Source organism: Lutra lutra, chromosome 17 (genome assembly GCF_902655055.1).
Source record: "Lutra lutra chromosome 17, mLutLut1.2, whole genome shotgun sequence".
In the NCBI taxonomy this organism is placed as follows: domain Eukaryota; kingdom Metazoa; phylum Chordata; class Mammalia; order Carnivora; family Mustelidae; genus Lutra; species Lutra lutra.
This window is the reverse complement of record NC_062294.1, coordinates 56,638,729-56,662,897: the sequence shown is the minus strand read 5'-3', so window position 1 is coordinate 56,662,897 and position 24,169 is coordinate 56,638,729. Positions and strand designations below refer to the sequence as shown.

Below are 24,169 nucleotides of genomic sequence, written 5' to 3'. Positions count from 1 at the left end.
CCCTGCATTCTAGCCGCTAGAAACAAGTCACTAAAAAAAGGCCCATGTTCAAAGAGAGGAGATTTTGACTCTAACTTTTGATGTGATGAATAGAAAAAAATAGAAGGACACATTTAAACCGCCAAGTCCAAGGTACCCACCGCAGGCTCCGATCTCCTAAATACATATTCAACTAGAAACTAGAGCTCTCAGTCAGGAGAGACACAAATGTTCCCGTTCTTTCGCTTTCCTTCCTTCTTGCTTTTAAAAGTGCACATACCGGGCGCCTGGGTGGCTCAGTGGGTTAAAGCCTCTGCCTTCAGCTCAGGTCATGGTCTCAGGGTCCTGGAATCGAGCCCCGCATTGGGCTCCCTGTGCTCAGCGGGGAGCCTGCTTCCTCCTCCCTCTCTGCCTGCCTCTCTGTCTACTTGTGGTCTCTGTCTGTCAAATAAATAAATAAATAAATAAATCTTAAAAAAAAAAAAAAAAAAAACCAAACAGTGCATATACCTATTGTGGTAAATGCTCCATGTGCCCTTGAAAATAATATATATTTGGTAATTGTTGGGTATAGCAGGATTCCAAAAATATTAATTAGGTCAAATTGGTTAATCACATTGTTCCAACTTCTTTAGCTTAACTGACTTTTTAAAAGATTTTAGTTATTATTTGACAGAGAAAGAGAGATCACAAGTAGGCAGAGAGGCAGGCTCCCCACTGAGCAGAGAGCCCGACGCGGGGCTCCATCCCAGGACCCTGAGATCATGACCTGAGCTGAAGGCAGAGGCTTAACCCACTGAGCCACCCAAGCGCCCCAGCTTAACTGATATTTTTATTTGTTTCATCAATAACTACGTAGATAAAAACCTTCCATGATAGAAGACCCTCGTGTGTGCGTTTGGGCGGACGGGTGACCGTGTTTCACAGACTTCCTAAGGATGGTGACGAAGTGTCTCACTATATCCGTGCAAACACGGATTCAGCAGTACTGATGACCTCAATTCATCCCAGTGTCCAGCATCTTTCCTATGAGCCAGGGAAGGGGCAATATTCTTGATATCAACCTGCCTCCGTCTCCTGAAGAGAATCCTCTGGTCCCAGCCTTCAGGCCTTTCCAAGTTAGAACTGGGACTTGCACTTGCGCGTGTTCAGATGAGGGTTCTCACACAAGAAGCGGCTGCCTGAAGCTGTTCGTGCACACCACTTGGCTCTCACCGCAGGAAAATGGGCAAGTCACGTAAGTCACGGGAGAGGAAGAAAGGGGAGGGTCGGCCAGCGCTGCCACCACAGGGGCTCTCCTCCCTCCCACGCTTGCAACACGGAAGCAGGGCCCCTCGAGCAGGCTGCAGGGCCAGTATAACCGCCGCGTTCCTCTCCCTCGTCTGCTTTGGTAAGTTCCTTGGATGCGTATACTGGGACTTGAGATGGCGGTGGACTGAGGGAGAGACCTAAGGCAGGTGATGAAGCGGGGAGTGGACACCATCTGCTCACCGGCGTCAGGGCCCTGCTGGCGGCTCCAGACAGGCTTCCTCTAACAACTAATGTGAGCACTTACAAGTTTACATCCCGCATCCATGGCTGTGCTCTGCGCCTACATCGCCTCTCCTCTACTCCGCATTTCGGTTTTAGTGACTTTAGTATTTTTAATTTAAGTGTATTTATTGGAGGATGGACACTTCCAAACAATACTTTCAACAGCCACCCAGGGTCACTTGCTAAGAACGGAAGGTTTCTGTAAGGGTATGCGTAAGGAAAAGGAAGAAAACGTTAGGATTTCTAGCCACAGGCAGTTGCCGGTCAAGTTTCTGAGCTCAGGGTGGCTCACCTCTTGTCAGAAGGGTGATCAGCAAGACACGGAGGTGCCCACCCCTTAACGTGACTGAAAGTCACTGATGTGTGATCAATACTACAGAACGCGAAGTCACTGCATCCCCTCAAATCATCCCACAGAGCACCCGCGGCTCCTCTCTCGTGCTGCGGGAAACACCACTCTGAGCAATGCCAAGTACCCTCGGGAAGGGACTCAGACCCGCGGGGTAACGAGGGCCTGCAGCCCGAGAGCCGAGGGCTCCTGCTCACGGCCGCACAGAGGAGCAGCACAGTCAGCATTCAGACCCAGGCCTGTCTGGCTCCAAAGTCCCTGCTGTCTCTGGCCGGCCACAGCGGGACATTACGAGGAATGCGTGTGTGGGGTCTTCAGAGTGCAAATGTCCTCAGACGGAGTGTACAGACGGACAGTGGGACACCTACGGAGGTGCCACAGGAGTGGGTCACACAAGCGTAGGGAGGCTCTCAGGACATCCGGCCTCTCAGGTCTGTCCGTAGGCACCACAGAAGCCTGGTGTCCCCAAGTGGGGTGGGTGTGATCCCCAGGCAGTGGTCACCGTGGCCGAGCTCTGTCTTCACCACGTTCCTCTGATCCCGATACTCCAGACTAGATCTAAGAGTCCTGTCTTGGGAAGGTGAGCGGGGTCCACGCTGAAGCCGCCCACCTGTGTTTCCAGGAGAGGAGGAATCAGGTGTGCGCCTCGCAGCCTCCACGCCTGCACACGCTGGTCGAGTGTCTCTGAAATACATCCGTGGTGCTGGGGCTTGGTTACCTTATCCACAGTGAGGGCAACGACGACCGTCTGCAGGCCCACCGCAGTGAGTAGAGGCTGTGCACGCACAGGAAGATTACTGTTACTCCCATGGCGGAAGGAATCCTTCTGCCACCCCCCTCCCTGGCTCAGGTGCTATTTCTGCTGGAAATCCCCCACAGAGAACTCTCCATCATCGGTGAGTGAAGCAAGCATGTCCCTTTGCCCTCCTCTGTCCTTGACAGAACGTGTGCCCTGTCATCCGGCTCCAGGCACCCGCCCCTGGTGACGTAAGACTTCTGAGAGCGTCTCCTCTCATCACTGTGTAGGTGACTTGCAGAGCTGACACGAGACGCCAGTCAGACAAGAAGCCAGGAAGTCCAGAGCGTGTCCACCAACATGTTCTTCCAGCCACGCTGGCTGAAGCCCTCAAGCCTCCGAGGGACACCCAACTCGGGAGGCGGTGGAGGGTCCCGGGGCCCCCTCAGCAGTGTCTGCAGGGGTGCGTGAGGGTGTTGAGCGGGCAGGACCTGAAGAGGTCTGGAGGTTTCCGAACGCTGCGTGGTGCTCAGCCGGGAGACGGCAGGTCAAGGGCACCGAGTTCCAGTGGGAATCACTCAGGACGCGCTTCATGATGCCGAGACTCTTTCCTTAACCGAGACGAACTGGACCCTCGGTCCTCAATCTGTCCTCTGCCCTGATCCTCCACATCTCTCGGCCGCCACTCCGGTGTCCACCGCCCTGTCCGCTCCCTTTGCTCCATCCGTACTGCGAGCCCTCCACCCTCGCACAGCTACAGCCAGAGCGGCACACCCGCCCCCACGGCATGGTCACTGCAACGGGGACCGGTCTGCCTCGGGGCTCCGCCTGTCTGCAGGCACTGGGCAGGAGGGACAGGGGCCCAGGCCCCAGGGCTCTGGCGCACAGAGGCCGGGCTGTCCGGTCGGGGGGTCCTGCTCCGTGCCGAATGCGTCTTCCCCACGCCTGCTTCCCCGAACTCACAGACTTGCCGGCGTGTGTGCTCTTGGGAGCTGGGAGCTCCCTGAGGTGTCATCACTTTACATTCCTTCTCCAGGAACTTAGAGTCCTTCGTTTCCTTGGAGTCCATCCCTGGAAAGTTCCCATGTTCCCTGATGCTGTCGCTTGCTTCCTCAGGCTTCTTCCAGCGAGGCTGCACCGGGTCGCCTCTCCCGGCCTCTCGGGGCTGGCGCAGGTGGGCTCGCCCCCGGAGGCAGCTGTGAGGTGTCTGAGGTGTGGGTGATGCAGGTCTCCCACGGGACCGGGTCTCGGGGCCTCCAGCCGGGGAGGGGGACGCAGCAGCGGCACAGGCCCTGGGAGGACAGGGCACGTCAGCAGCTGGGGCTCCTGGGGCAGGTCCCCCCCCCCCCGCAGGGACAGCCCCAGTCCCAGGGAGCCCCAGCGGCTGGGACTGTGGACCGTCAGCTGGGATCGGCCTCGGGTGAATACTGTGGGGCTCTTGGGGGTGAGGCTTGCTGGGTTCCCCCGTGCGGTGCAACCCCTCCGAGGGGATGTCCCCCCGGGGCCCAGCTGCTCTGCACTGGGGGACACAGGGCTGCAGGGCGAAGGTGCCCTCGCTTCTCCACGTGACCACACCTGCCTGTTGCGTTTTCAGCACTTCTGCTGCCTCTTCGCCGCGGTCGGAGATTCCCCAGAGCTATTTCCGTCCGTCTGTAGCTGTTTTGTAACTGTTCTTGTTTTTGTGGGGGACCCCACAGCCCACCATCTTGCTGATGTCGCCATCTGCTCTGGGAGTTTCCACAGCCCCCCCGGGGAGCCCCGCGTGCAGCCAGTGTTGGAGCACACCCCACACACAGCTGTTGCGTGGGACAGTGTTGTGTGGGACAGGGGAGAAACACGGTCTGTTCCTGAGACCTGTTTTAGGGCGCTACACAGGGAGCTCTGTCCTGCTTGGAGAAATAAGGGATGAAAATACGTAACAGAAAAGACGGGCTCGGAGACGTTCCAGCACAAAAGGCTGTGGCTGTCCTCACTAGCTCCTTCCCCCGAGAGGACATGCTGCACCTTCCCACCCCGTGGAGGTGGGTGATGATGGTGTCTCTCTGGCACCGGGAGGGAGGAATAAGGGCAGTTGTTTTAAGTTTGCACTGTCTGAATGAACAGACCATCCACTGGGTGGAGACTTCCAGATGGTGCCAAGAACTCAGTGGGATGAACGGACAGCTGTCACCTCTAAGGAAGATTGCAACCGAGTCAGTCGGATTCATAAATGGAGCCAACGTCTATCTGGAAAGTTCTGGCATTGTCTGCTGAGGATTAGGACAGGACTGAAACAGCCCTATGACTTTGCATCTTCTACCACCTTCATAAAGTCTGAGCTGTGCTTACCCGGGCACCTCGCCAGCTGGTCAGTGTGCGCTCACGGGGGTCCTACTATGGGCCAGGGCCTGTGCGGACACTGCGCATGCCGAGGGGAAGAACACAGGGTCCCAGCCCTCCAGCTGCTCACACAGAGTGACATCTTCTGTCTCCTGTGGCATGAGGGGCAGACTTTTACAAACTCGAAGATTTTATGACCCACTCGCCTCTGCCCGAATTCATGGCACCCAGGGCACTGGGCAGCCTTCATTATGGGGGACACTTTCATCACAGAGGAGACTGTCTGGGGGCTTCCGGTCCCACCGAGGCTTTGCACATCAGCAGGAGTTAAGCTGGCTCGCCAGTCTCTTGCACGGTTACCTTCTTCCCTGGGGGATGGGGAGTCAAGGAAATCAAACGCAGACTCTAGCAGCAAACGCTAAGAATAAGGGTCCTTTGACAGAGGATGTGCATGGAAGGGCTTGTGGACATCCGGGGAACCAGGACAGGTCCTAGGGCTGTGGGAGGAGCGAGCTGCACAGGAGACCTTCTGGGAGAAGCGAGGAAGGAGCCGAGAGCAGAGCTGGAGCCACAGGCCAGCGTGGGGAAATAAGAAGCCCCAGAGGCCTGACCCCCAGGGTCCCTTCTCAGCGGCAGCCCCCGGGAGGCTCCGCGGGACAGGCTCCAGGTGGGCGCTCGTGGCTCATGGATGGTTCTGTTGCAGGGCTGTGTGCTGGCCGAGGAAGCAGGGTCCGACGGTGAGTGTTTCTTGCGGATGCGCCCCTCACCGTCGTCTCACCGTCGTTGTACAGCCTTGAGGCTTCTCCTCCGGCTCTGGTCAAGGAGCAGAGGATTCTCCTTCCTCTTTTATTTATTTATTTTTTTTAATTTTATTTATTTATTTGAGGGAGAGCACAGAAGCAGGGGGAGAGGCAGAGGGAGAACCAGACTTCCTGCTGAGCAGGAGCCCAATGCAGGACTTGATCCCAGGACACTGGGATCATGACCTGAGCCGAAGGCAGAAGCTTAACTCACTGAGCCACCCAGGTGCCCCATTTTTTAAAAATACAAACGTCATATGACATCATAATAGTTTCAGGTGCACAACATGAGTCAAAATTTGTACATGTTGGGAAATGATCACCACAATAAATGTAGTTAACATCCACACCACACAGTTAACCATTTTTTGGTTGCTTTTTCTGGTTATGAGAACCGGTAAACTCTACTCTCTCAGCCACCTTAAGTAAGCTCTACACGACTGGTCACTACGGTCCCGGTGCTGCTCGTCACAGCCCCGACTAGCTTTGTAACTGGAGATTCGGGCCTTTTAGCCCCCTTCGCCCATTTCACTCGGGCAACCATCTATCTGTTTTCTGTATCTACGATTTCTTTCCTTCTTTTCTTCCTTTCTTTGACACTCCACACGTAAGTGACGTCATAATAAATACAGTAAATACAGTATTTACGTTCCCATGTCTGATTATCGTAGAGTGATACTTCCAGACCCATCCATGATGACACAAGTGGCAATATTTCCTTCTCTTCTGTGTAATATTACGTGTAATATTCCATTACACAATTACCCACACCAAATTTTCTTTACCCAGTCGCTCAACAGTGGTCATGTTTTGGCTGTTGTAAATAATGCTGCAGAGAACACGGGGGCGCAGACGTGTTTCCATTTCATTCAGCTATATTCCCACCAGCGGGGCGGCTGGATCTCGGGCAGATCTACTCTGAACCGCCCGACTGCTCTCCGCAGCGGTCACCCCTCCTTACGCTCCCAGCAGCAGCGCGCATGCAGGGTTCCCTGTTCTCCTCATCCTCATCCTCGCTGACACCTGCCATCTCGTTTTCTGGGTGAGCGCCATTCGGACAGGTATGAGGTGACATCTCATGAAAGAGCTCGCTGAGAACCGGCGAACTCATCAAATCCAGCCCCAGAATCTGCTTTTTTCCAGGGACGCTCCCCAAGCCCTTCCTCAGCGCCTGGCCCAGCTTTCTGGCACCTGCCGAGGGTGACCCTGCGATGCTGGACTGCCGTCAGGAATGTGGACTCCACTCTCAGCAAGGGAGAATCCCGCTGCCCTCTGAGTCCATGGTGTCCGTGGGCCATTCAGGAAGGATGGCTGAAGTCCCCCTCGTTAACCCGAGTCAGCCAGACTCGGGGAAATACGCCTGCAAATGCTGCCGGACAGAGGGCCCGCGCCAGTGCTCCCCAGCCACAGACGTCCTTCTCGTGGTTCCAGGTGGGAAGGAAGTGTCCCAGAAAGATCTGGCCTGACCCGTCTGGCCCTCCCACATCAGAAGATGAAGAGGGACTCAGAGGAGAGGACAGTAAGTGGCCTCTCCCACGGCGGGGCTTGAGGTCGGCAGGAGCAGCCTGAGGACACTGGTTTGATCAGGGATTAGCGAATGGGAGGTCCCGATTCCTCAACAAGACTTTGCCCCCAATTGGGCAAAGTTGCTTCTGGTATTCTTGGCTCGCACGCCCTGAGGAAACACCTTCGAGGACACCAGGGATGACGGGGACCCTCAGCTTCTCCCCGTCACTTCTGACCCTCTTTCTCTTCCAGGAAGTTTACCTAAACCTTCCTTCCTGACTCAGAGAGGCATCCCCAGATTCGGAGGAGGGGTGTGGGGTACAGTTCCCCTGGTGGAGAACCTGTGTTTGGGGGCCAGGAGAAATCGTATCTTCCTCTTCCTCCCTCCCATGACCTCTCTCTGTCCTTCTCCACCTACAGACCCCACAGCTGTTGAGGGGAATGATGGGTGTTGATGAAGTTGGACCCACTAACCGTGAACAGTTTCCAGTAGAATGTGCATTCTCACCTCTGCTGAGAGCCCCTCCAGGACTAGATGACGGTTTCCTCTTCTGTACTCCTCACCTGGGACAGAGAACAGGACAGCACGTAAGGATTCATCCCACAAATGATTACTTCATGCAACCCTGAACACTCCAACACTCCTGTTGTTGTACCAACAGGACATGCCACTTGGGTCCCGCCCCAAATGTCCATACACAAACGAACCTTTTTCCGGGATCGTTATTCTAGCTATTTGCTGTGTCCTTCTCTCGCATTTTCCTGATAGCGAATGATACAGAGTGTCTGCTCATGTACTCCTGACCTTTCTAAAAATGTTTATCAAAATACAATCAACAGATAATGCTATCCTAGCTTCGGGCACACGGCACACTGATTCAACGATTCTATACATTCCTTGATGCTCACCGTGGTAAGCACAGTCACCATCTGTCACTACACGACCTTTATTTTAATTCCCGATAAAGTAGCTGATTAAATATTTGCCTGTTTTTAATTGGATTATTTGTCTTCTTAATACTGAATTGCAAGAATATATACATACTCGGGCCACAAGTCTGTTAACAAACACCTACTTTACCCGTATTTTTTCTTATAGTTGTGACTTGTCTTTTCATTTTTAAACCTCTCTTAAAGAGAAGTTTTAAGTTTTGATTACTCTCACCAATTATGAATTATTTTGTCCTCTGTGGTTCGAGTTTTTGTGTCCTAAGGAATCTTTGCTTAACTCAAGGTCACAAAGATCTTTCTCCTATATTTTCTTAGGTAACTATTACAGTTTTAGACTACATTTACATATTAATCTTTTTTTCCTCTAAAGATCTTATTTTTATTTATTTATTTTAGCAAGATAGTGTGCGCATGCATGGGAGGCAAAGAGTAAGAATACTTGAGTTGGAGTCTCCTCCTTCTAGGACTGCGTGTGTGTGTTCCCGAAAGTTCGCAGGTGGAAACCTTAACCCCACAATGTGATGGTGCTGGGAGGTGGGGCCCTTGAGAGATAATTAGGTCATAAGGATGCGGTCTTCATGAATGAGATTAGTCTCTTCTTATAAGAGACACAAGAAAGATGATCTCTCTTCACCATGTGAGGATAGAGGGCAAAGGCAGCCATCTATAAACTGGGAAGAAGGCGCTCACTAAGAAACCCGTGTTAGCACCCTGGTCTGGGACTTCCAGCCTTCAGAACTGCAGGAAGTAAACATGTGCTGGTTGGGCCACCCGGTCTGTGGTCCTCTGTTAGGGCGGCCTGAGCTGACGGACACCCGCAGGTGGGACAGGGGAGGAGTGCAAGTCCTTCCTTTCTTGGAATACCCACTGGGATTCTGCGGTCTTAGGTCACCAAGCAGTGAGCCCTGTCCTGTTTGGAGTATCAGGGAATGAAAAGAGACAATGGAATGGAATGGACAATGGAAAAGATGGCTTCAAAAGCCTTTCCGTGCCAGAGCTAAGGCTGACACACACATTTCTCTGCGAGGACAGGATTCTCCCCATCTCCGAGCCAGCCCTTCTCCCCTCAGGTCGGCGCGGGTGACCACGGGGTGGTGTTGGAAGTGGCGCTCACTTTGTGGAGGAAGATGGTGAGTTCTGGGGACCTGGCATCTTTTCACATCCGTGGAAAAATCTCTGAGGGGCCCTCCCACTGGGCATCCTCTCAGTCAGCCACTGTGCATTTGCTGAGGCCCTACTGTGCGCCAGGACCCCTGTCCGCAGATGCCAAGGTTCACAGCACAGCGTCCCTGCTTTCTGGGCGAGGGACATCCCACCTCCCGCAGCATGAGGACATCCACTTCTATGAACCCGCTCAAGACTTTACAACCGGAGGGATGTTAGCATCCTGGTGACAGCAGTCAGTCCGCTTCTCACTCCCTTCCGAGCACAAATCCACGTCCTTATGTGAACAAGTGCGCCTCTGCACAGCTCACTGGGACGCCAGAGACCCGTCCCCGTGCGTATGGAAGGTGGGTGGCTGCAGTGGAAGGGGGGGCAGCGAAGGGCGGGGTGACAGTCTGCAGCCCGGCGGCCGCTCCTCAGCGAAACCCCCATTTCGGAGGAGGTCTCTCCTCCAGGCTCCCCCTGCCTGCCCAGAAGGAGCTCCGGGATCCCCGCTTCAAGGACCCCCTACAGCAGGGACACACCCGGAGCAGCAGTGCTAAGCACCACCTCCTCCCCCGCAGCCACCCCACCTCCCCCGCAGCCTGCTCCTTCACAGGCTCCCAGCCTCAGCCGGGAGGCAGTGCAGCCAAGAGAAACCGAGACGGGTGCCCTGGCGCCACCTTCTGGGAAACAGAAGAAAGGCTCCTACCGACCCACGGGTTGAACCGTGAGAATCAAAGTGAGAAGGTGCTCCCTCCTTCCCGGGTGGGGGCAGGGAGCCTTCTCACCAAACACGGAAAAATCACGGCAGCACAACATCACGAAAAGCAAATGACAATTTCCCAATAACCAACGAATCCAAAGACAATACTGAGATCTGAGAAAAATTTCAAAAGAGCTGCAGTGGGGCCCCTGGGCGGCACAGGCGGTCGAGTGTCTAACTCTTGCTTTCAGCTCATGTCAATCTCAGGGATCTGGCTCCGTGCTGGGCGTGGAGCCTGGTTAAGATTCTCCCTCCTTCTCCCTCTGCCCCTTTACTCCCCACGCCTGCAGCCCCGCTCTCTGTGCTCTCTTAAAAACAAAACAAAACAAAACTGAGCACATGGCTGGCTCAGTGGGTGGAGTGTGCAATTCTTGATCTTGGAGTTGTGATTTCAAGCCCCACGTTGGGCATAAAACCTACTTAAAAATAAAATCGTTTTAAAAAGTAAATTCAGGGACGCCTGGGTGGCTTAGTTGGTTAAGCAGCTGCCTTCGGCTCAGGTCATGATCCCAGCGTCCTGGGATCGAGTCCCACATCGGGCTCCTTGCTTGGCGGGGAGCCTGCTTCTCCCTCTGCCTCTGCCTGCCACTGTCTACCTGTGCTCACTCTCGCTCCTCTCTGACAAATAAATGAATAAAATCTTTAAAAAAAAAAAAGTGAATTCAAAAGAGCTGCTATGAAGACATTCAGTGAGCGACAAGAAAACTCAGGAAGTCAGTACAATGAACTCAGGAATAAAATTTATGAACAGAAGGAGTATCTTACCAAAGAGACTGAAATTCTAAAAAAGAGCCAAATGGAAATTCTAGAGCTGAAAAACTCAATAAATGAGATGGACACTACATTAGGAAGCACTGGAAATAGAGCAGATCACCTGGAGGAGAGACCCAGGGGCCCCAAGAACTAAGATTTTTAAAGCAAATAAACTGTACAGGAGGGGCGCCTGGCCAGCTCAGATGGTGCCGTGTATGGCTCTTGATCTTAGGATTCTGGATTTAAGCTCTACATTGGGTTTAGAGATTACTTAAAAAAATAAAATAAAATCTTTTTTTTTAAAGATTTTATTTATGTATTTGCCAGAGACTGAAAGAGAGAGAATACAAGCAGGGAGAGCAGCAGGCAGAGGGAGAAGCAGACTCCTGGCTACGCAGGGAGCCTGATGTGGGACTCGATCCCAGGACCCTCAGATCATGACCTGAGCTGAAGGCCAATGTTTAACCAACTAAGACACCCAGGCATCCCCCCAAAAAATAAAATCTTAAAAACAAAACAATACAAAACCCCTACAAGAAACGACAGACTCCATTACAGGAAACAGCACCAAGATTAAAGGATATACCAGAAGGAGAAGAGGGTGAGAGGAGACTGTATTTAAAGGAACAAAAGCTAAGAATTCCCCAAACCTGGTGAAGGAAGTAGACATAAAAGTCCACGAAGCAGGGACACCTGGGGTTAAGCATCAGCCTTTGGCTCAGATCATGATCCCAGAGTCCTGGGATGGAGTCCCGAATCCGGTTCCTTGCTCAGCACAGAGCCTGCTTCTCCCTCTGCCTGCAGCTCCCCGCTGCTTGTTCTCAGGCTCTCTCTCTGACATAAATAAGTAAATCCGCAAAGCTAACAGCCCACCTTATTATCTCAAGAGAAAAGACCTTCTCCAAGACACATTACAACCATGCGGTCAAAAGACTGTGATAAAGAAAGAAGGGTAAAGGCAGCCAGGGGCAAAAGGCAGTAACCTGTAAAGGAACCTCCCTAAGGCTATAAGCAGATTTCTCACAGAAATTCTACAGGTCAGGAGACAGTGGAACGACATATTCAAAATACTGAAAGATAAAAATTGCCAGCCAAGTAAACTCTTCAGATACGAAGGAGAGTAAAGACTTTCTCAGACAAACAAAAGTTCAGGGAGCTCGCCCCCACTACACCTGCCTTTCAAGAAATGTTGAAGGCAGTTCTTCAAACTGAAACAGACAAAAATACACAAAATTCCGATTAAGGTGATAGCATTAGAAAAGTGTAACATTTAAAAAATAGTATATTAAACACTTAAATACAGCATGAAGTTTAAAGAAAAAAGAGCATTAAAAATCACCGATTCGGGGGCGCCTGGGTGGCTCAGTGGGTTAAGCCTCTGCCTTCAGCTCGGGTCATGATCTCAGGGTCCTGGGATCGAGCCCTGCATCGGGCTCTCTGCTCGGCAGGGAGCCTGCTTCCCCCTCTCTCTCTGCCTGCCTCTCTGCCTACTTGTGGATCTCTGTCAAATAAATAAATAAAATCTTAAAAAAAAAAGTCACCAATTCAGTAATGAAATCACGGCATAAAAAGAAATCATTTGTGGTATCAAAAATGTACAAGAGGAGGAGGAAAAGGATAAGACTTTGAACAGGTAAATAAAGATAAACTGCTATCAGCAGAAAGGGAACTGTGTTATCTAGGAGATGTTTCATGTAAACCTCACAGTAACCATAAAGCAAAAATCTAGAGCAAAGACATGAAACACGGAAAAATGCACAGACTTAGCAAATCACAACGGAAAACCACCAACTTACAAAGGTGGACAGAAACAGGGATACCAGATAAGGGGTTAATACCCAAAATACATAAAGAACTCAGACAACTTAGTAACAACAACAACAGCAACAACAACAATCCAATTAAAATATGGCCAGAAGTAAGCAGACATTTTTCCAAAGAAGACATCCAGATGGCCAACAGACACATGAAAACCTGCTCAACATCACTCATCATCAGGGAAATGCCAATGCAAACCGCAACGACATGTCACCTCATCCTGTCAGAATTGACTAGCATCCAAAGACAAAAGATAACAATGCTGGCAAGGATGTGATGAAAAAAAAAAAAAACAAAAACCCAAACTCAAACCCAAACCCTTGTTCCCTGTAGTGGGAATGAGAATTGGTCCAACCACTATGGAAAACAATATAGAGCATGTTCAAAAAATTTAAAACAGAACTATGAAATGAACGAATAATTCCACGTCTGGGAATATACCCAATTGAAACAAAAAAAGGATTTCAACGAGATCTCTGCACACCCTCGCTTATCGAAGCATTATTCACGAGAGCCAACATACAGAAACAACCGCGATGCCCACCAGCTGATGAATGGGTAAAAAGATACAGTCCCGGGGTGCCCGGCTGCCTCAGTCCCTGCGGCGTGCGACTCCTGATCTCGGGGTTATGGGTTCCAGTCCCAGGCTGGGGATTACTTGAAAATAAAATCTTAAAAAAAAAAAAATGGTAATACATATACAGAACGTAATATTACAGGTAAATATCCCGCCACTCACAACAACGTGGACGGACCCTGGGCGCACTGTGCTAAGCCGGTAAGTCGGACGGAAAGACAGGTGCTGTGCGCTATCGTTCACATGTGGAGTCTGAAGAAGTCAAACCCGTAAAACGACAGAGTAAAGGGTGATGAGCAGGGCATGGAGGGATTAGATAATGTTTTTCAGGGCACAAAACTGTAACGAGTAGTAAAGAAACCACGGAGACCCAAGGCACGGCATAATGCACGCAGACGATAATATTACACTGTAATCACACGGCGGGACATGTCGCTGCCGCAGTCGTGTTGTATCTAAACAACAGGTGCGCACCGTAACCCAACAGTGTTGCACAGGAAACTCACGCAGGAATGCGAAACGTCCGGCGCGCCCTCCCTGAAGACTGGAAGGTATTAAACTGGTTACACTAAGGGAAAGCTCTGGGGAGAAAAGACCCCCTTGCGTATTCAGGGCGCCCTGTGAGACGCCACACCCAAAGCACCTAAACCTCAGGAACGCCCCGTCCCGCCCCCCGCTTCCCTCGGCGAGGCGGAGGCGGGGGTCCAGCGCAGGCGGGTCTACGGGGCGCTCCCCAGGGCCGGCTGAGCGGCGTCCTCCCGGGAACGCCCGCGCACCTGGCCACGCCGGGGAGCTCGCGGCCGCTACTCACCTGCCCGGGACGCCGCTCCCCGACGCGGGACGCGACAGGCCGGGTTCCCGCCGCCCGGGAGCGCGCGCTCAGGCCGCCGCCCGCGCAGACGCGCAGGACGCCGGGGCGCACGCGGCGCGCACGCTGGAACGCAAGCGGAGGGGCGGAGGGCCGAGCCCCGCCCTCTGCGGCCCGGGGCGCAGGTTGGGAGCGCGCGGGGCGCAGGTGCCCTTTCCCGGTCCCGCGACCGGTGCCCGGACTGAGCAACGGTGCCCTGTGCGTCCGCGGGGATGCCGAACTGCCACAGACTCTGCCCTGTGAGAGTCCCCAGCACGTCCTCCGGCGGGAGCCCCGCTCGGAGGGACAAATCTGCGTCTCTCCCCACCCCCACCTCGGGAACAGGGTTGGGCCCGCACGGGCCGCTGGGACTTGTAGTCCCCAGGACGCGGCCGACGCGGCCGACCGCCCTTCAGGCAGACAGTAGGGCTGGGGACCGCTCCGTTTTACAGTGTGGGAGAGCGCGGTGCTTCCCTTGCGTCAGGTCCGGGTCTGTATTACTGACTGAGTGCCTGCTGTATGCTGAACTCCTTAGCTGGACTTGCGGGAGGGTCGGTGAGCTCCTGGGCACTTTAGTTTAAGCAGGAAGATGAACTTGCAAGGAAGAAGGTCAGGAACAAAAATGACAAATTCCAAGTGCTGTTGGAAATCACGCAAGGGCCAGAGACGGGGTAAAAAAAAAAAAACAAAAAAAAACTTCCCGGAGGTTGTGCGGTTCCAATCAGGCTTTGAAATGTTGGATGATTGGGCACCTGGGTGGGTCCGTTGGTTAAGCGTCTGCCTTTGGCCCAGGTCATGATCCCAGGGTCCTGGGATGGAGCGCAGTGTCAGGCTCCCTGCTCAGCAGGGGAGTCGCTTTGTCCCTCCCCCTCTGATCTCTCTCAAATAAATAAAATCTTTAAAAAAAAATGCGGAATGTTCTAGATGAAGGGAGGGTGGCAAGGAGTAGAAAGGAGCGTGGTCTGGCTGTAATAAGAGGTTCATGACAGACAATGCTGAGCAAGGCTTAGGTGGGGATGTGGTCACCAGTGTCTTTGGCTCTCTCTTTCAGAAAGGCCCTCCGAGGGACACCTGCGTGGCTCAGTCAGTTAAGCGTCTGCCTTCAGCTCAGGTCATGGTCCTAGGGTCCTGGGATCGAGTCCCACATTGGGCTCCTTGCTCAGCAGAGAGTCTGATTCTCCCTCTGTCCCTGCTCTGCTTATGCGCTCTCTCTCTAACAAATAAGTAAAAATCCTTTAAAAAGGTAAGAAAAGGAAAAGAAAGGATATCAGTTTTGAGTTTCCCTCCAAGGGAGACTATTAGTACAGACAGGGAGATGCATCTTCAGGCTTAAATGAAAGAGAACATCTCACTGCTAGTTTCCAGTTTCTGGACCTTGAGTTGCTCTAAGACTCGATACATGTATACAAATCGATCATTAACTTGTAAGTAGCAAAATAGGATTGAGTTGTGTGCATGCTAGATATAAGCCTTCAAAAGATGCTTCCATTTTTGTAACTGTTTTGGCTTATACAGTTTTCATATACCAGAATTCTCAAGGGAAGAGAACCCCAATCTTTCTTGACCTAAAGGAGCGTGTGTGCTTTGGGGCTTGGTCCTGGGAGCAAGGGATGATTTATGAGAGCAGTTTTGATGTCTTGCAATGGCTTAGACATAAACCCACGGTTCAGAAAATCCTTTTCGAGGCCACTTGTTCTTATCTTCTGATTTCCGAAACCAAGATCACACTTAAGTAAAAGATATTTATTTTCAAGTTTCTCTGATAATGGAACACCAAGAAATCATGATGCTTTTACTTTTACTAAAACACCGTGGAATGCTGTATCGCAGTTAACTAGTGTGGATGGAGTTTTTTTGGTTAAAGTCCACATTTTCCATATCCTGGTTCCAGGAAAAGTGAGCTGGTGCCATGTACTTTATTAATTTTGATTTTGATACATGAACAACTTTACAACCAAGTGATTCTGTCTTAATCTCTGTTGTCCTGAGCACCAAGAAGCCTTCAATATGGGGGACAGTTCCTGGCCACTCGATCCTAGATGACACTCTCAGGGGCCACTTTGGGTCTTCCATAATGTCAGGAAATGAGTGAGGTCACATTTCATCTGCAAGCTTCCCAAACCTCCCCCAAAGATCTCACACAGGCTGTTAACTTGACGAAGGATGCCTCACTCCCCAGACAGCTGTGGAGCCTATGCATAGAAGGACAGACCTGAGATCAGGAGAGGGAGGAAGAGAAGAAATATTTCTCCTGGTCCCCAAACACAGGCTGTCCGCCAGGGGAACACCACACACTCCCGTCCTCCACATCTAGGGCTGTTGGGAAAAGCACAATAGAACTTGCTTGCTATCTTCTTCCACGATGACTGGGGTTTCAACTGCTCTTTAATGGGAATGAGAAGTGGTGCTAAGTGTTCCCACAACAAACAGAACAGTCCCCTGTGATGAAGAACTATCCCACCCAAAATGCTGTCTGTGTCTACGTTGAGAACCACAAGAAGTCCCATGGTGGAGTCTGGTGTTGACAGAGCCCCGTGTCGTGACACCAGCCCAAAGAAGAGACGCGCTCAGCTGTTTTATGTGGATCCACGTGGAGACTCCTTCTGGCCGCACCAGGCTTCCGCCACGAAAGCCCCCATAATCACCACAATCACTGCAGCCAGACCCAGTCGGATGAGGTTGCCCGAGGTGTAATCCCGGGACGCGGCCCCTGGGGGAGCTGGGAGAGAGGAGAGGATGAGCAGCAGCTGGAAAGGAGCAACCCTCCTCGTGCAGACCTGCCCAGTGTGACTGTCCTGCACCCGCTGGTGCTTCCTGGTCAGTGCTCAGCTCTACCTCCCCTGACGCTGTCATCACTTAACACAACGTAGGATTTCCAGAGAATTGTAGTGGCTCCTCCCTGGTCTCCTTCCCAGTCTCTCTGCCTTACCGCTCCCCCTTCCTGTCCTTGGATCGTCATCTCACTTCCACCCTCCTGCACTGCCCTTTCCCCTTCTCCCTCCTCCTAGTAGGAACCAGGCTTAGCAGCAACCCCAAAACCCACCGTTGCTGCACAGAGAATGGAGGTCGTTCAGGGGCTGCGTCTGCTCCCCTCTTCATAGCAAGGACTTATTCTGTGCAGCCAGTGAGCCCAAGAAAATTCCAGCTTAGTAGCTGGGCGTCGGGACCACCGTGCGTTTCATTTCAGCTTCACCCAAGAGGAGCTCGGGCTCGCCACTGGCCCTGGTTCCCAGAGGGAACCGGCATCTGACTCCTCCAGCTCACACACGCCAGGAGCGCAGAGTTCGCATCTGAACCCATCAGCAGCAACGCTCCCTGGAGACAGAGTCCGTGGGGAGAGGCCCGTGAGGACACCGCCAGGCCCAGGATGCCCTCTGCACCTCTTGGCACTGCCCGCCCTGACCTTGCGTCCTAACTACAGAAGGTTCGCCGACCACAGTGCACACGCAAACAGGCACAAGGCCGAGGACGTGGGCTCAGCCTCCCATGAAGCAGCAAGTTTAGAAGATTCTGCAGCTGTGTCACGACAGCAGGCGGCCGGGGAGCAGCGTGTTCTAAGAGTGAGAAAGGTACTGCCATGAAGTTGCCGTCAGCAGGATGGACCAGAGCTCTCGGGGACGCCCGGGGTGGCAGAAGGGGCTCTGGTGGGGGTGGGATGGGTCGTTTGGAAGAACAAGCTGAGAAAGTCTCCAAGAAAGCCAAGCAACAAAGGCCAAAGACTAGAAAGTAGGAAAGGAGAGGTTTAAAAAGGAGATGACCAGGAAGGCGAAGGAGAAACAGGAATCCGAAAGTAACAGAAGAAATGCTTTCCGGTTAAAAAAAGAAAGAAAGAAAAAAGAAAAAAAGGACGCACACCTTAAACTAACAGTGTTATAAGTCAGTTATAGGTCAACAAAACTGGAGAAAGCCAGTAAAATAGCCCAAATAAAAACAACCTAATTAAGAAATAAGTTAAATTTTTAAAAGTCCTAAGAGTCATGCACCTGTCGTCTCACCTGTCACCTGGATCTCGAGATGACTGCTAGGCTGTGAGGTCAAGAAAGGAGCCTTCATCAGAAAGTACACACAGCTGTAGTTCCCGGCGTCATTGACTGTCACAGTCCGGAGGGAAAAGTCTGTCTCCTTCCCTGCTGGACTCTGGACCCGTATGGGCCCTGCCGCTCCCGCCTTCAGTAGAGCGAACATTACAGGCACAAAAATATTGTCTGGCCTCTGGCACTGCAAGGTCACGGTGTCTCCTGCGGTCACCTCACCCCTTTGGTGGGCTTGCAGGGAAGGTTTAGGTAAATCTCCTGGAAGAGAAGGAGGGCTCCAAGATCATGGGGAGAAGCCCTGCATCCCCCACCCACCCTTGTTCTCCCAGCAGGGGTTCCCGCAGCCATGTGGGGGAAATGACGGATCCCTGGTCTCACCCTCTTTTCACTCTGACTGCGGGAAGGCGATTTCCCCTTCAAGCCCTGGCTCTTTCTGTTCTGTGTCTCCCCTTGCCCCCTCCCTCCTTCCGTTCCTCCCCACACCTGTCCCTGCAAGACCCTGTGTCCCTTCGAGGCACCCTCCTTACCTGTCACCAGTAGTAGGAGGACGTCACTAGGCTGTGAATGTGTGTGGGGGGGCCCCCGTCTGTAGTAGTCACAGGTGTACTCTCCAGCGCTGTTGGTTTTTAGGTCAGTGAGGTGAAATTCAGCCGGCCCATCTGTGGAAATCCATGATTGCACAGACTCCAAAGGAACTTTTCCCTTTCTGAGAACAAAGTTGACATTCTTGGTAGAAGTCTGGCATTGCAGCGTCACGTTACTCCAGCGAGGCATCACCGAGCTGGGCCAGGCCCTGAGGGAGGGCTTGGGAAGGGACTCTGGAAGGAAGCAGAGATCAGGATGGGGTTTGGTGCCCTTGTCTGCTCCTGGGAAACCCCTTGAAGGAAAGAGAAGTGATACGGGGAGTTTGGAGTGAAGGAGAAGGAGAGTCTGTCTGAAGGAACTCACCGTCAGTCCCCCTGCTTCCTTGACCAGCACACAGCCCTGCAAGAGAACCATCCATGAGACAAGAGCACCCGCCCGGAGCCCATCCCCCGGGGCCTCCCTGGAGGTCAGGTGTCTGGGGCTTCTCATTTCCCCCACACTGGACTGTGGCTCCAGCTCTGCTCCCGGCTCCTTCCTCACTTCTCCCAGAAGGTCTCCTGTGTAGCTCGCTCCTCCCACGGCCCCAGGAACTGTCCTGGTTCCACAGATGCCCACAAACCCCTGAATTCTTAAGAGAGTTTATGTACTCATGCCCTGAGAGACACAAGGCTTTACTGTCCCGTCAATACCTGGAAGGAAGCTACTCTATTCTGTTCTCCTTAGCATCCCCCGTGTCTAAACAATCCTGGAACACAGTAAGAATCAAGAAAGCACATTGGACAATTGAAGAGATGTCCCAATTTAAGCAGGACTCAGATTTTTCAAGGCTGGTAGAAAGATTCAAACTTATAATACCGTCCTTTCTTCATTTCACCAGATAGACCAGCCTGAAGGCAACTAAAGCCCCATGGATTATCCTAGAATCTAGGGGTCAGCGATTATTGTGAAAATTAATCACATCGCTGGTACCCAATCAAGCTAAGACAATGCTGTCCCTATTTGTGGGAAGCAGGTTTTCTTAGCACCAGCCAATCGACCTCCGGAGATGCCGCCAGCTCTACTGTGCCCCTGAACATTTTGAAGCACTCATCTTTCATCTCCTTATACTTTTCCCAGCTGACATTTGCTGACTCACCCTGGGGACTTTCCCATTCTGAAGACCCACCATGCCTCATTCTTAATATCCCATTATGACCAAGTGAAAACAGCAGTGACTTTGGATCCAGACAGGCCTGGGTTTGAACTTTGAGGTTTCTGCTCATTCACTGCACAGCCCTGAGCAGGAACCCTGAACTATCAGTCTCAGGGTCCTCGTTTATCAACATGGGTCTGATTCCCATCACATAGGACTGTTTGCAAGGGTCAGAGTGGTATTTCCCTCGGGGTGGGATACAAACCACGGGGCCCTACAGATGGTTTCACGGGATGCAATGACACAGTATTTTATAGCATTGATCAAGGCATCAGAAAGCTGAAACCCTTTCCAGTCACTTCTACTCCTTTGATCACAACAAAGAATTCCTTAGGCTAGAGATCAGCCTTCTCACACATCTGTCTCTGGCCAACTGCCCTTTGTGACAGGAAAGTAGCTGGGCATGGGCTCAGAAATGTGATGGCCAACAGCCCATGGCTAGACTGTCCTAACGCCTTCTTCCTTTAATTTGCATATATGTTTACACCAACCTATTTTTTGCTAAGTGACCCTGGCTTTTCATTTGAATTTTATTTTTTTAAATTTAAGCTATTGGCATTAAATTCCCATCTTCAGATGAATGTGCTTGTTCAAAGTCATTGAAAAAATAAATAAAATGAAATAAAATTAAGATATTGAGTCAATAACATTTTTTTTAAAGATTTTATTTATTTATTTGTCAGAGAGAGCGAGGGAGAGAGAGTGAGCACAGGGAGAGAGAGTGAGCACAGGCAGACAGAATGGCAGGCAGAGGCAGAGGGAGAAGCAGGTTCCCTGATGAGCAAGGAGCCCGATGCGGGACTCGATCCCAGGACGCTGGGATCATGACCTGAGCCGAAGGCAGCTGCTTAACCAACTGAGCCACCCAGGCGTCCCGAGTCAATAACATTTTAAGTAAGTAGGGATGACAGAGGCAGAGGACAGGTTATGGCGTGAAATGTATTTGCCTACCGGCGAACATCTGACCGATGTGTCTCAAGACTTCCCCCTGGGTTTCTGACACACCCGAAGCAATCAGTGGAGACAAGCAGACCTTACTGTTGCTCTTCCCATTTCGAGTGGTCCCATCTTTCTCCACCCACCTTCACCTCTAATCCCAGTAGATGGGCCCAAGAGACTTACCAAAGCAGAGGAGGCAGAGGAATTCAGGGATCATACTGCCCTGCAGGCTGCTCTGGGGGCCCCTCTCCGGTCTCATCCACTACAGGGAGGGAAGCTGGATGTGGTGTGGTGGCATCTTTGGCCAACCCTTCCCTTCCTTCCTCTCACGTGACCTACAGGTTTTGTTCCAACCACGTCCAGGAAACAAGAAGGAATAAAAATGCTCCATGAGGTCATAATTTATGCAAACTCTTTATATGAACACAGTGAATTCAGGGCTCAAATTCTAACCCAGCCAGGGGCGCTGGACACCTGGGTCGAAATGATTCCACTGAGGAGATGGAAACAGGTTGGTGCAGACACCGCTGGAGATTCCCAGTCTATAGGACCCTGAATAGCTAAAGCAATTTTGAAGAAGAAAAATGAAACTGGAGACAACACTTCAAGCTGTATTGCAAAGCTGTGATCATCAAGACAGTATGGCACTGGCACAAAAATAGGCACATACATCAATGGAACAGAACAGAGAGCCAGAAATGGACCCTCAACTCTATGGTCAACTAATCTTCAAGAAAGCAGGAAAGAATGTCCAATGGAAAAAAGACAGTGTCTTCAACAAATGGTGTTGGGAAAACTGGATGGCAACATGCAGAAGACTGAAACTGGACCACTCTCTTACGCCACACACAAAAATAGACCCAAAATGGATGAAAGACCTAAATGTAAGATAATAAACTATCAAAATTCTAGAGGAGAACACAGGCAGCAACCTCTTTGACCTTAGCCACAGCAACATCTTATTAGACATGTCACTGGAGGCAAAGAAAACAAAAGCAAAAATGAACTATTGGGACCTCATCAAGATTAAAAGCTTCTGCACAGTGAAGGAAATGAACAACCAAACTAAAAGGCAATCTACAGGGTGCCTGGGTGGCTCAGTGGGGTTAAAGCCTCTGCCTTCGGCTCAGGTCATGGTCCCCGGGGTCCTGGGATCGAGGCCTGCATCGGGCTCTCTGCTCGGCGGGGAGCCTGCTTCCTCCTCTCTCTCTCTGACTGCCTCTCTGCCTACTTGTGATCTCTCTCTCTGACAAATAAATAAATAAAATCTTTAAAAAATAAATAAATAAAAGGCAATCTACAGAATGGGAGAAGATATTTTCAAATGATAGATCTGATAAAGGCATAGTATTCAAAATCTATAAAGAACTGGGACACCTGGGTAGCTCAATCAATAAGTGTCTGCCTTCAGCTCACATCATGATCCCAGGGTCCCAGGGTCAAGTCCTGTGATGGGGTCCTTGCTCAGTGGGGAGTCTGCTTCTCCCTCTGCCTGCTGCTCCCCCTGCTTTTGCTCACTCTCTGACAAATAAATAAATAAATAAAATCTTTTTTAAAAACCCAAACTCTAGGGGCACCTGGGTGGTTCAGTGGGTTAAAGCCTCTGCTTTTGGCTCAGGTCATGTTCCCAGGGTCCTGGGATCGAGCCCCATGTCAGGCTCTCTGCTCAGCGGGGAGCCTGCTTCCCCCTCTCTCTCTGTCTGCCTCTCTGCCTGCTTGTGATCTCTGTCTGTCAAATAAATAAATAAAATCTTAAAAAAAAAAAAAGAAGACACACAAATAACCAACAGACACATGAAAAGATGCTCAACATCACTAACCTCAGGGAACTATAAATCAAAACCAGGAGAAGATACCACCTCGCACCTGTCAGAATGGCTAAAATTAACAACACAAGAAACAATAGGTATTGATCAAGATGTAGGGAAAAGGGAACCCTCTTACACTGTTGGTGGGAGTGCACAGTGGTGCAGTCACTTGGAAAACAGTTTGGAGGTTCTTCAAAAAGTTAAAGATAGGGACACCTGAGAGGCTCAGTGGATTAATTGTCTGCCTTCAGCTCAGGTCATGATCCCAGGGTCTTGGGATTGAGCCCAGCAGGGAATCTGCTTCTCCCCCTCCCTTTCGCCCTCCACCCACTCAAGCTCTCTCTCTCTCTCTCTCAAATAAATAAATAAAATCTAAAATAAAAAAGTTAAAAATAGAACTACCCAAGGATCCAACAACTGCACTACTAGGTATTTAACACAAAATTTACAAAAACACAGATTTGAAGGGGCACACTCACCCCGATGTTTATAGCAGCAATGTTCCCAATAGCCAAACTATGGAGAGAGCCCAAATGTCCATCAAAAAGATGTGGCATATATATATATATATATATATATATATATATATATATATGCAATGGAATATTACTCAGCCATCAAAAAATGAAATCTTGCCATTTGTAATGGATGGAGCTAGAGCGCTAAGTGAAATAAGTCAGTCAGAGGAAGGCAAATACCATATGATCTCACTCATATGTGGAGTTTAAGAAACAAAACAGGTGAACATATGGGAAGGGGGAAAAAGAAAAAAGAGAGAGTGAAGGAAAGCATAAGAGACTCTTAATGATACAGAACAAATTGAGGGTTGCTGGAGGGAAGTGGTGAGGGATGGGCCAGTTGGGTGATGGGGATTAAGGAGGGAATTTGTTGTGATGAACACTAGGTCTTGTAGGTAAGTGATCACTGAATTCTGCTCCAGAAACCCTGAGATCATGACCTGAGCCAAAATCAAGAGTCCGGGGCATAACCAACTGAGCCACCCAGGTACCCTGAAAGCCATAATGGTTTTGAAAGCCAAGCTGGCAAAACTTTTGCCAATCTAAGCTTCAAAAAATTATACAACGACTTGAAGTTTCAACTTCCTGTGTGCAGAAAGCATGCTGAGAAAATGGGCCATCCATCAAGCGGGTCATATTCTCCAAGGTCTTCTTCAGAAGTGGACAGGAAGGTTGATAAAAGAAAGACATCTCAGAAGGAGGAACCAAGACCTCACAGGACAGTGGGCTGAGAAGCTCCTCATGAAGAACAGAAATGAAACTTTGTGAGGGAACATTTCCACCCCCAGAATTGTGGCATCTAGCAACATTTCCCAGAGTGATTTTTGAAGCTGCTGCAAACCAGTGACTGCTTTATGTCACCTACACACATAAGGAGGAAGCTTTCTCAAGTGGGAGTATTGTGGTTTTCCCACTTCTGTTTTGTCATCATATGGCAGATGTATGGGGCAGCTAATTTGTGTTTTAGTTCAAGAGTCCTGGATCCAGAGGAGCCACTGATAGACTTGATACTGATC

At 50.9% G+C, this 24,169-nt stretch overlaps 2 protein-coding genes across 3 annotated transcripts; both read right to left on the bottom strand.

Moving 5' to 3' along the window:
- Positions 1-770: 770 nt before the first annotated feature.
- LOC125088579 (uncharacterized) lies at positions 771-16,150 on the bottom strand. The gene is made up of 4 exons (XM_047709779.1): positions 16,137-16,150; positions 14,042-14,487; positions 7,731-7,786; positions 771-2,636 (listed from the first exon to the last, which is right to left on the bottom strand). The coding sequence occupies exons 1-4, from the start codon at positions 16,148-16,150 to the stop codon at positions 2,382-2,384; spliced, it is 771 nt and encodes a 256-aa protein (XP_047565735.1). The 3' UTR covers positions 771-2,381.
- On the bottom strand, positions 15,948-21,084 carry LOC125088842 (T-cell-interacting, activating receptor on myeloid cells protein 1-like). Of its 2 annotated transcripts, none has more exons than XM_047710391.1 (5): positions 21,011-21,084; positions 19,060-19,095; positions 18,639-18,929; positions 18,073-18,369; positions 15,948-16,796 (listed from the first exon to the last, which is right to left on the bottom strand). In XM_047710391.1, exons 1-5 carry the CDS (start codon positions 21,042-21,044, stop codon positions 16,654-16,656), a joined length of 801 nt encoding a protein of 266 aa, XP_047566347.1. In that variant the 5' UTR covers positions 21,045-21,084; the 3' UTR covers positions 15,948-16,653. The 2 variants fall into 2 exon arrangements, with proteins under 2 accessions (XP_047566347.1, XP_047566348.1); XM_047710392.1 differs by having other exon boundaries at positions 15,948-16,787.
- Positions 21,085-24,169: the final 3,085 nt, after the last annotated feature.

Coding starts and splice junctions, on each gene's coding strand:
- LOC125088579 (XM_047709779.1), bottom strand. Junction 7,787..14,041: donor GGGAGCGGCGTCCCGGGCAG/GTGAGTAGCGGC, acceptor TCTCTGTCCCAG/GTGAGGAGTACAGAAGAGGA. Junction 2,637..7,730: donor TGGAGGGGCTCTCAGCAGAG/GTGAGAATGCAC, acceptor GTGCGTGCACAG/CCTCTACTCACTGCGGTGGG.
- LOC125088842 (XM_047710391.1), bottom strand. CDS start 21,044: ATGATCCCTGAATTCCTCTGCCTCCTCTGCTTTG. Junction 18,930..19,059: donor AGGAAGCAGGGGGACTGACG/GTGAGTTCCTTC, acceptor GCTTCCTTCCAG/AGTCCCTTCCCAAGCCCTCC. Junction 16,797..18,072: donor TCTCGAGATCCAGGTGACAG/GTGAGACGACAG, acceptor CCTCTCTCCCAG/CTCCCCCAGGGGCCGCGTCC.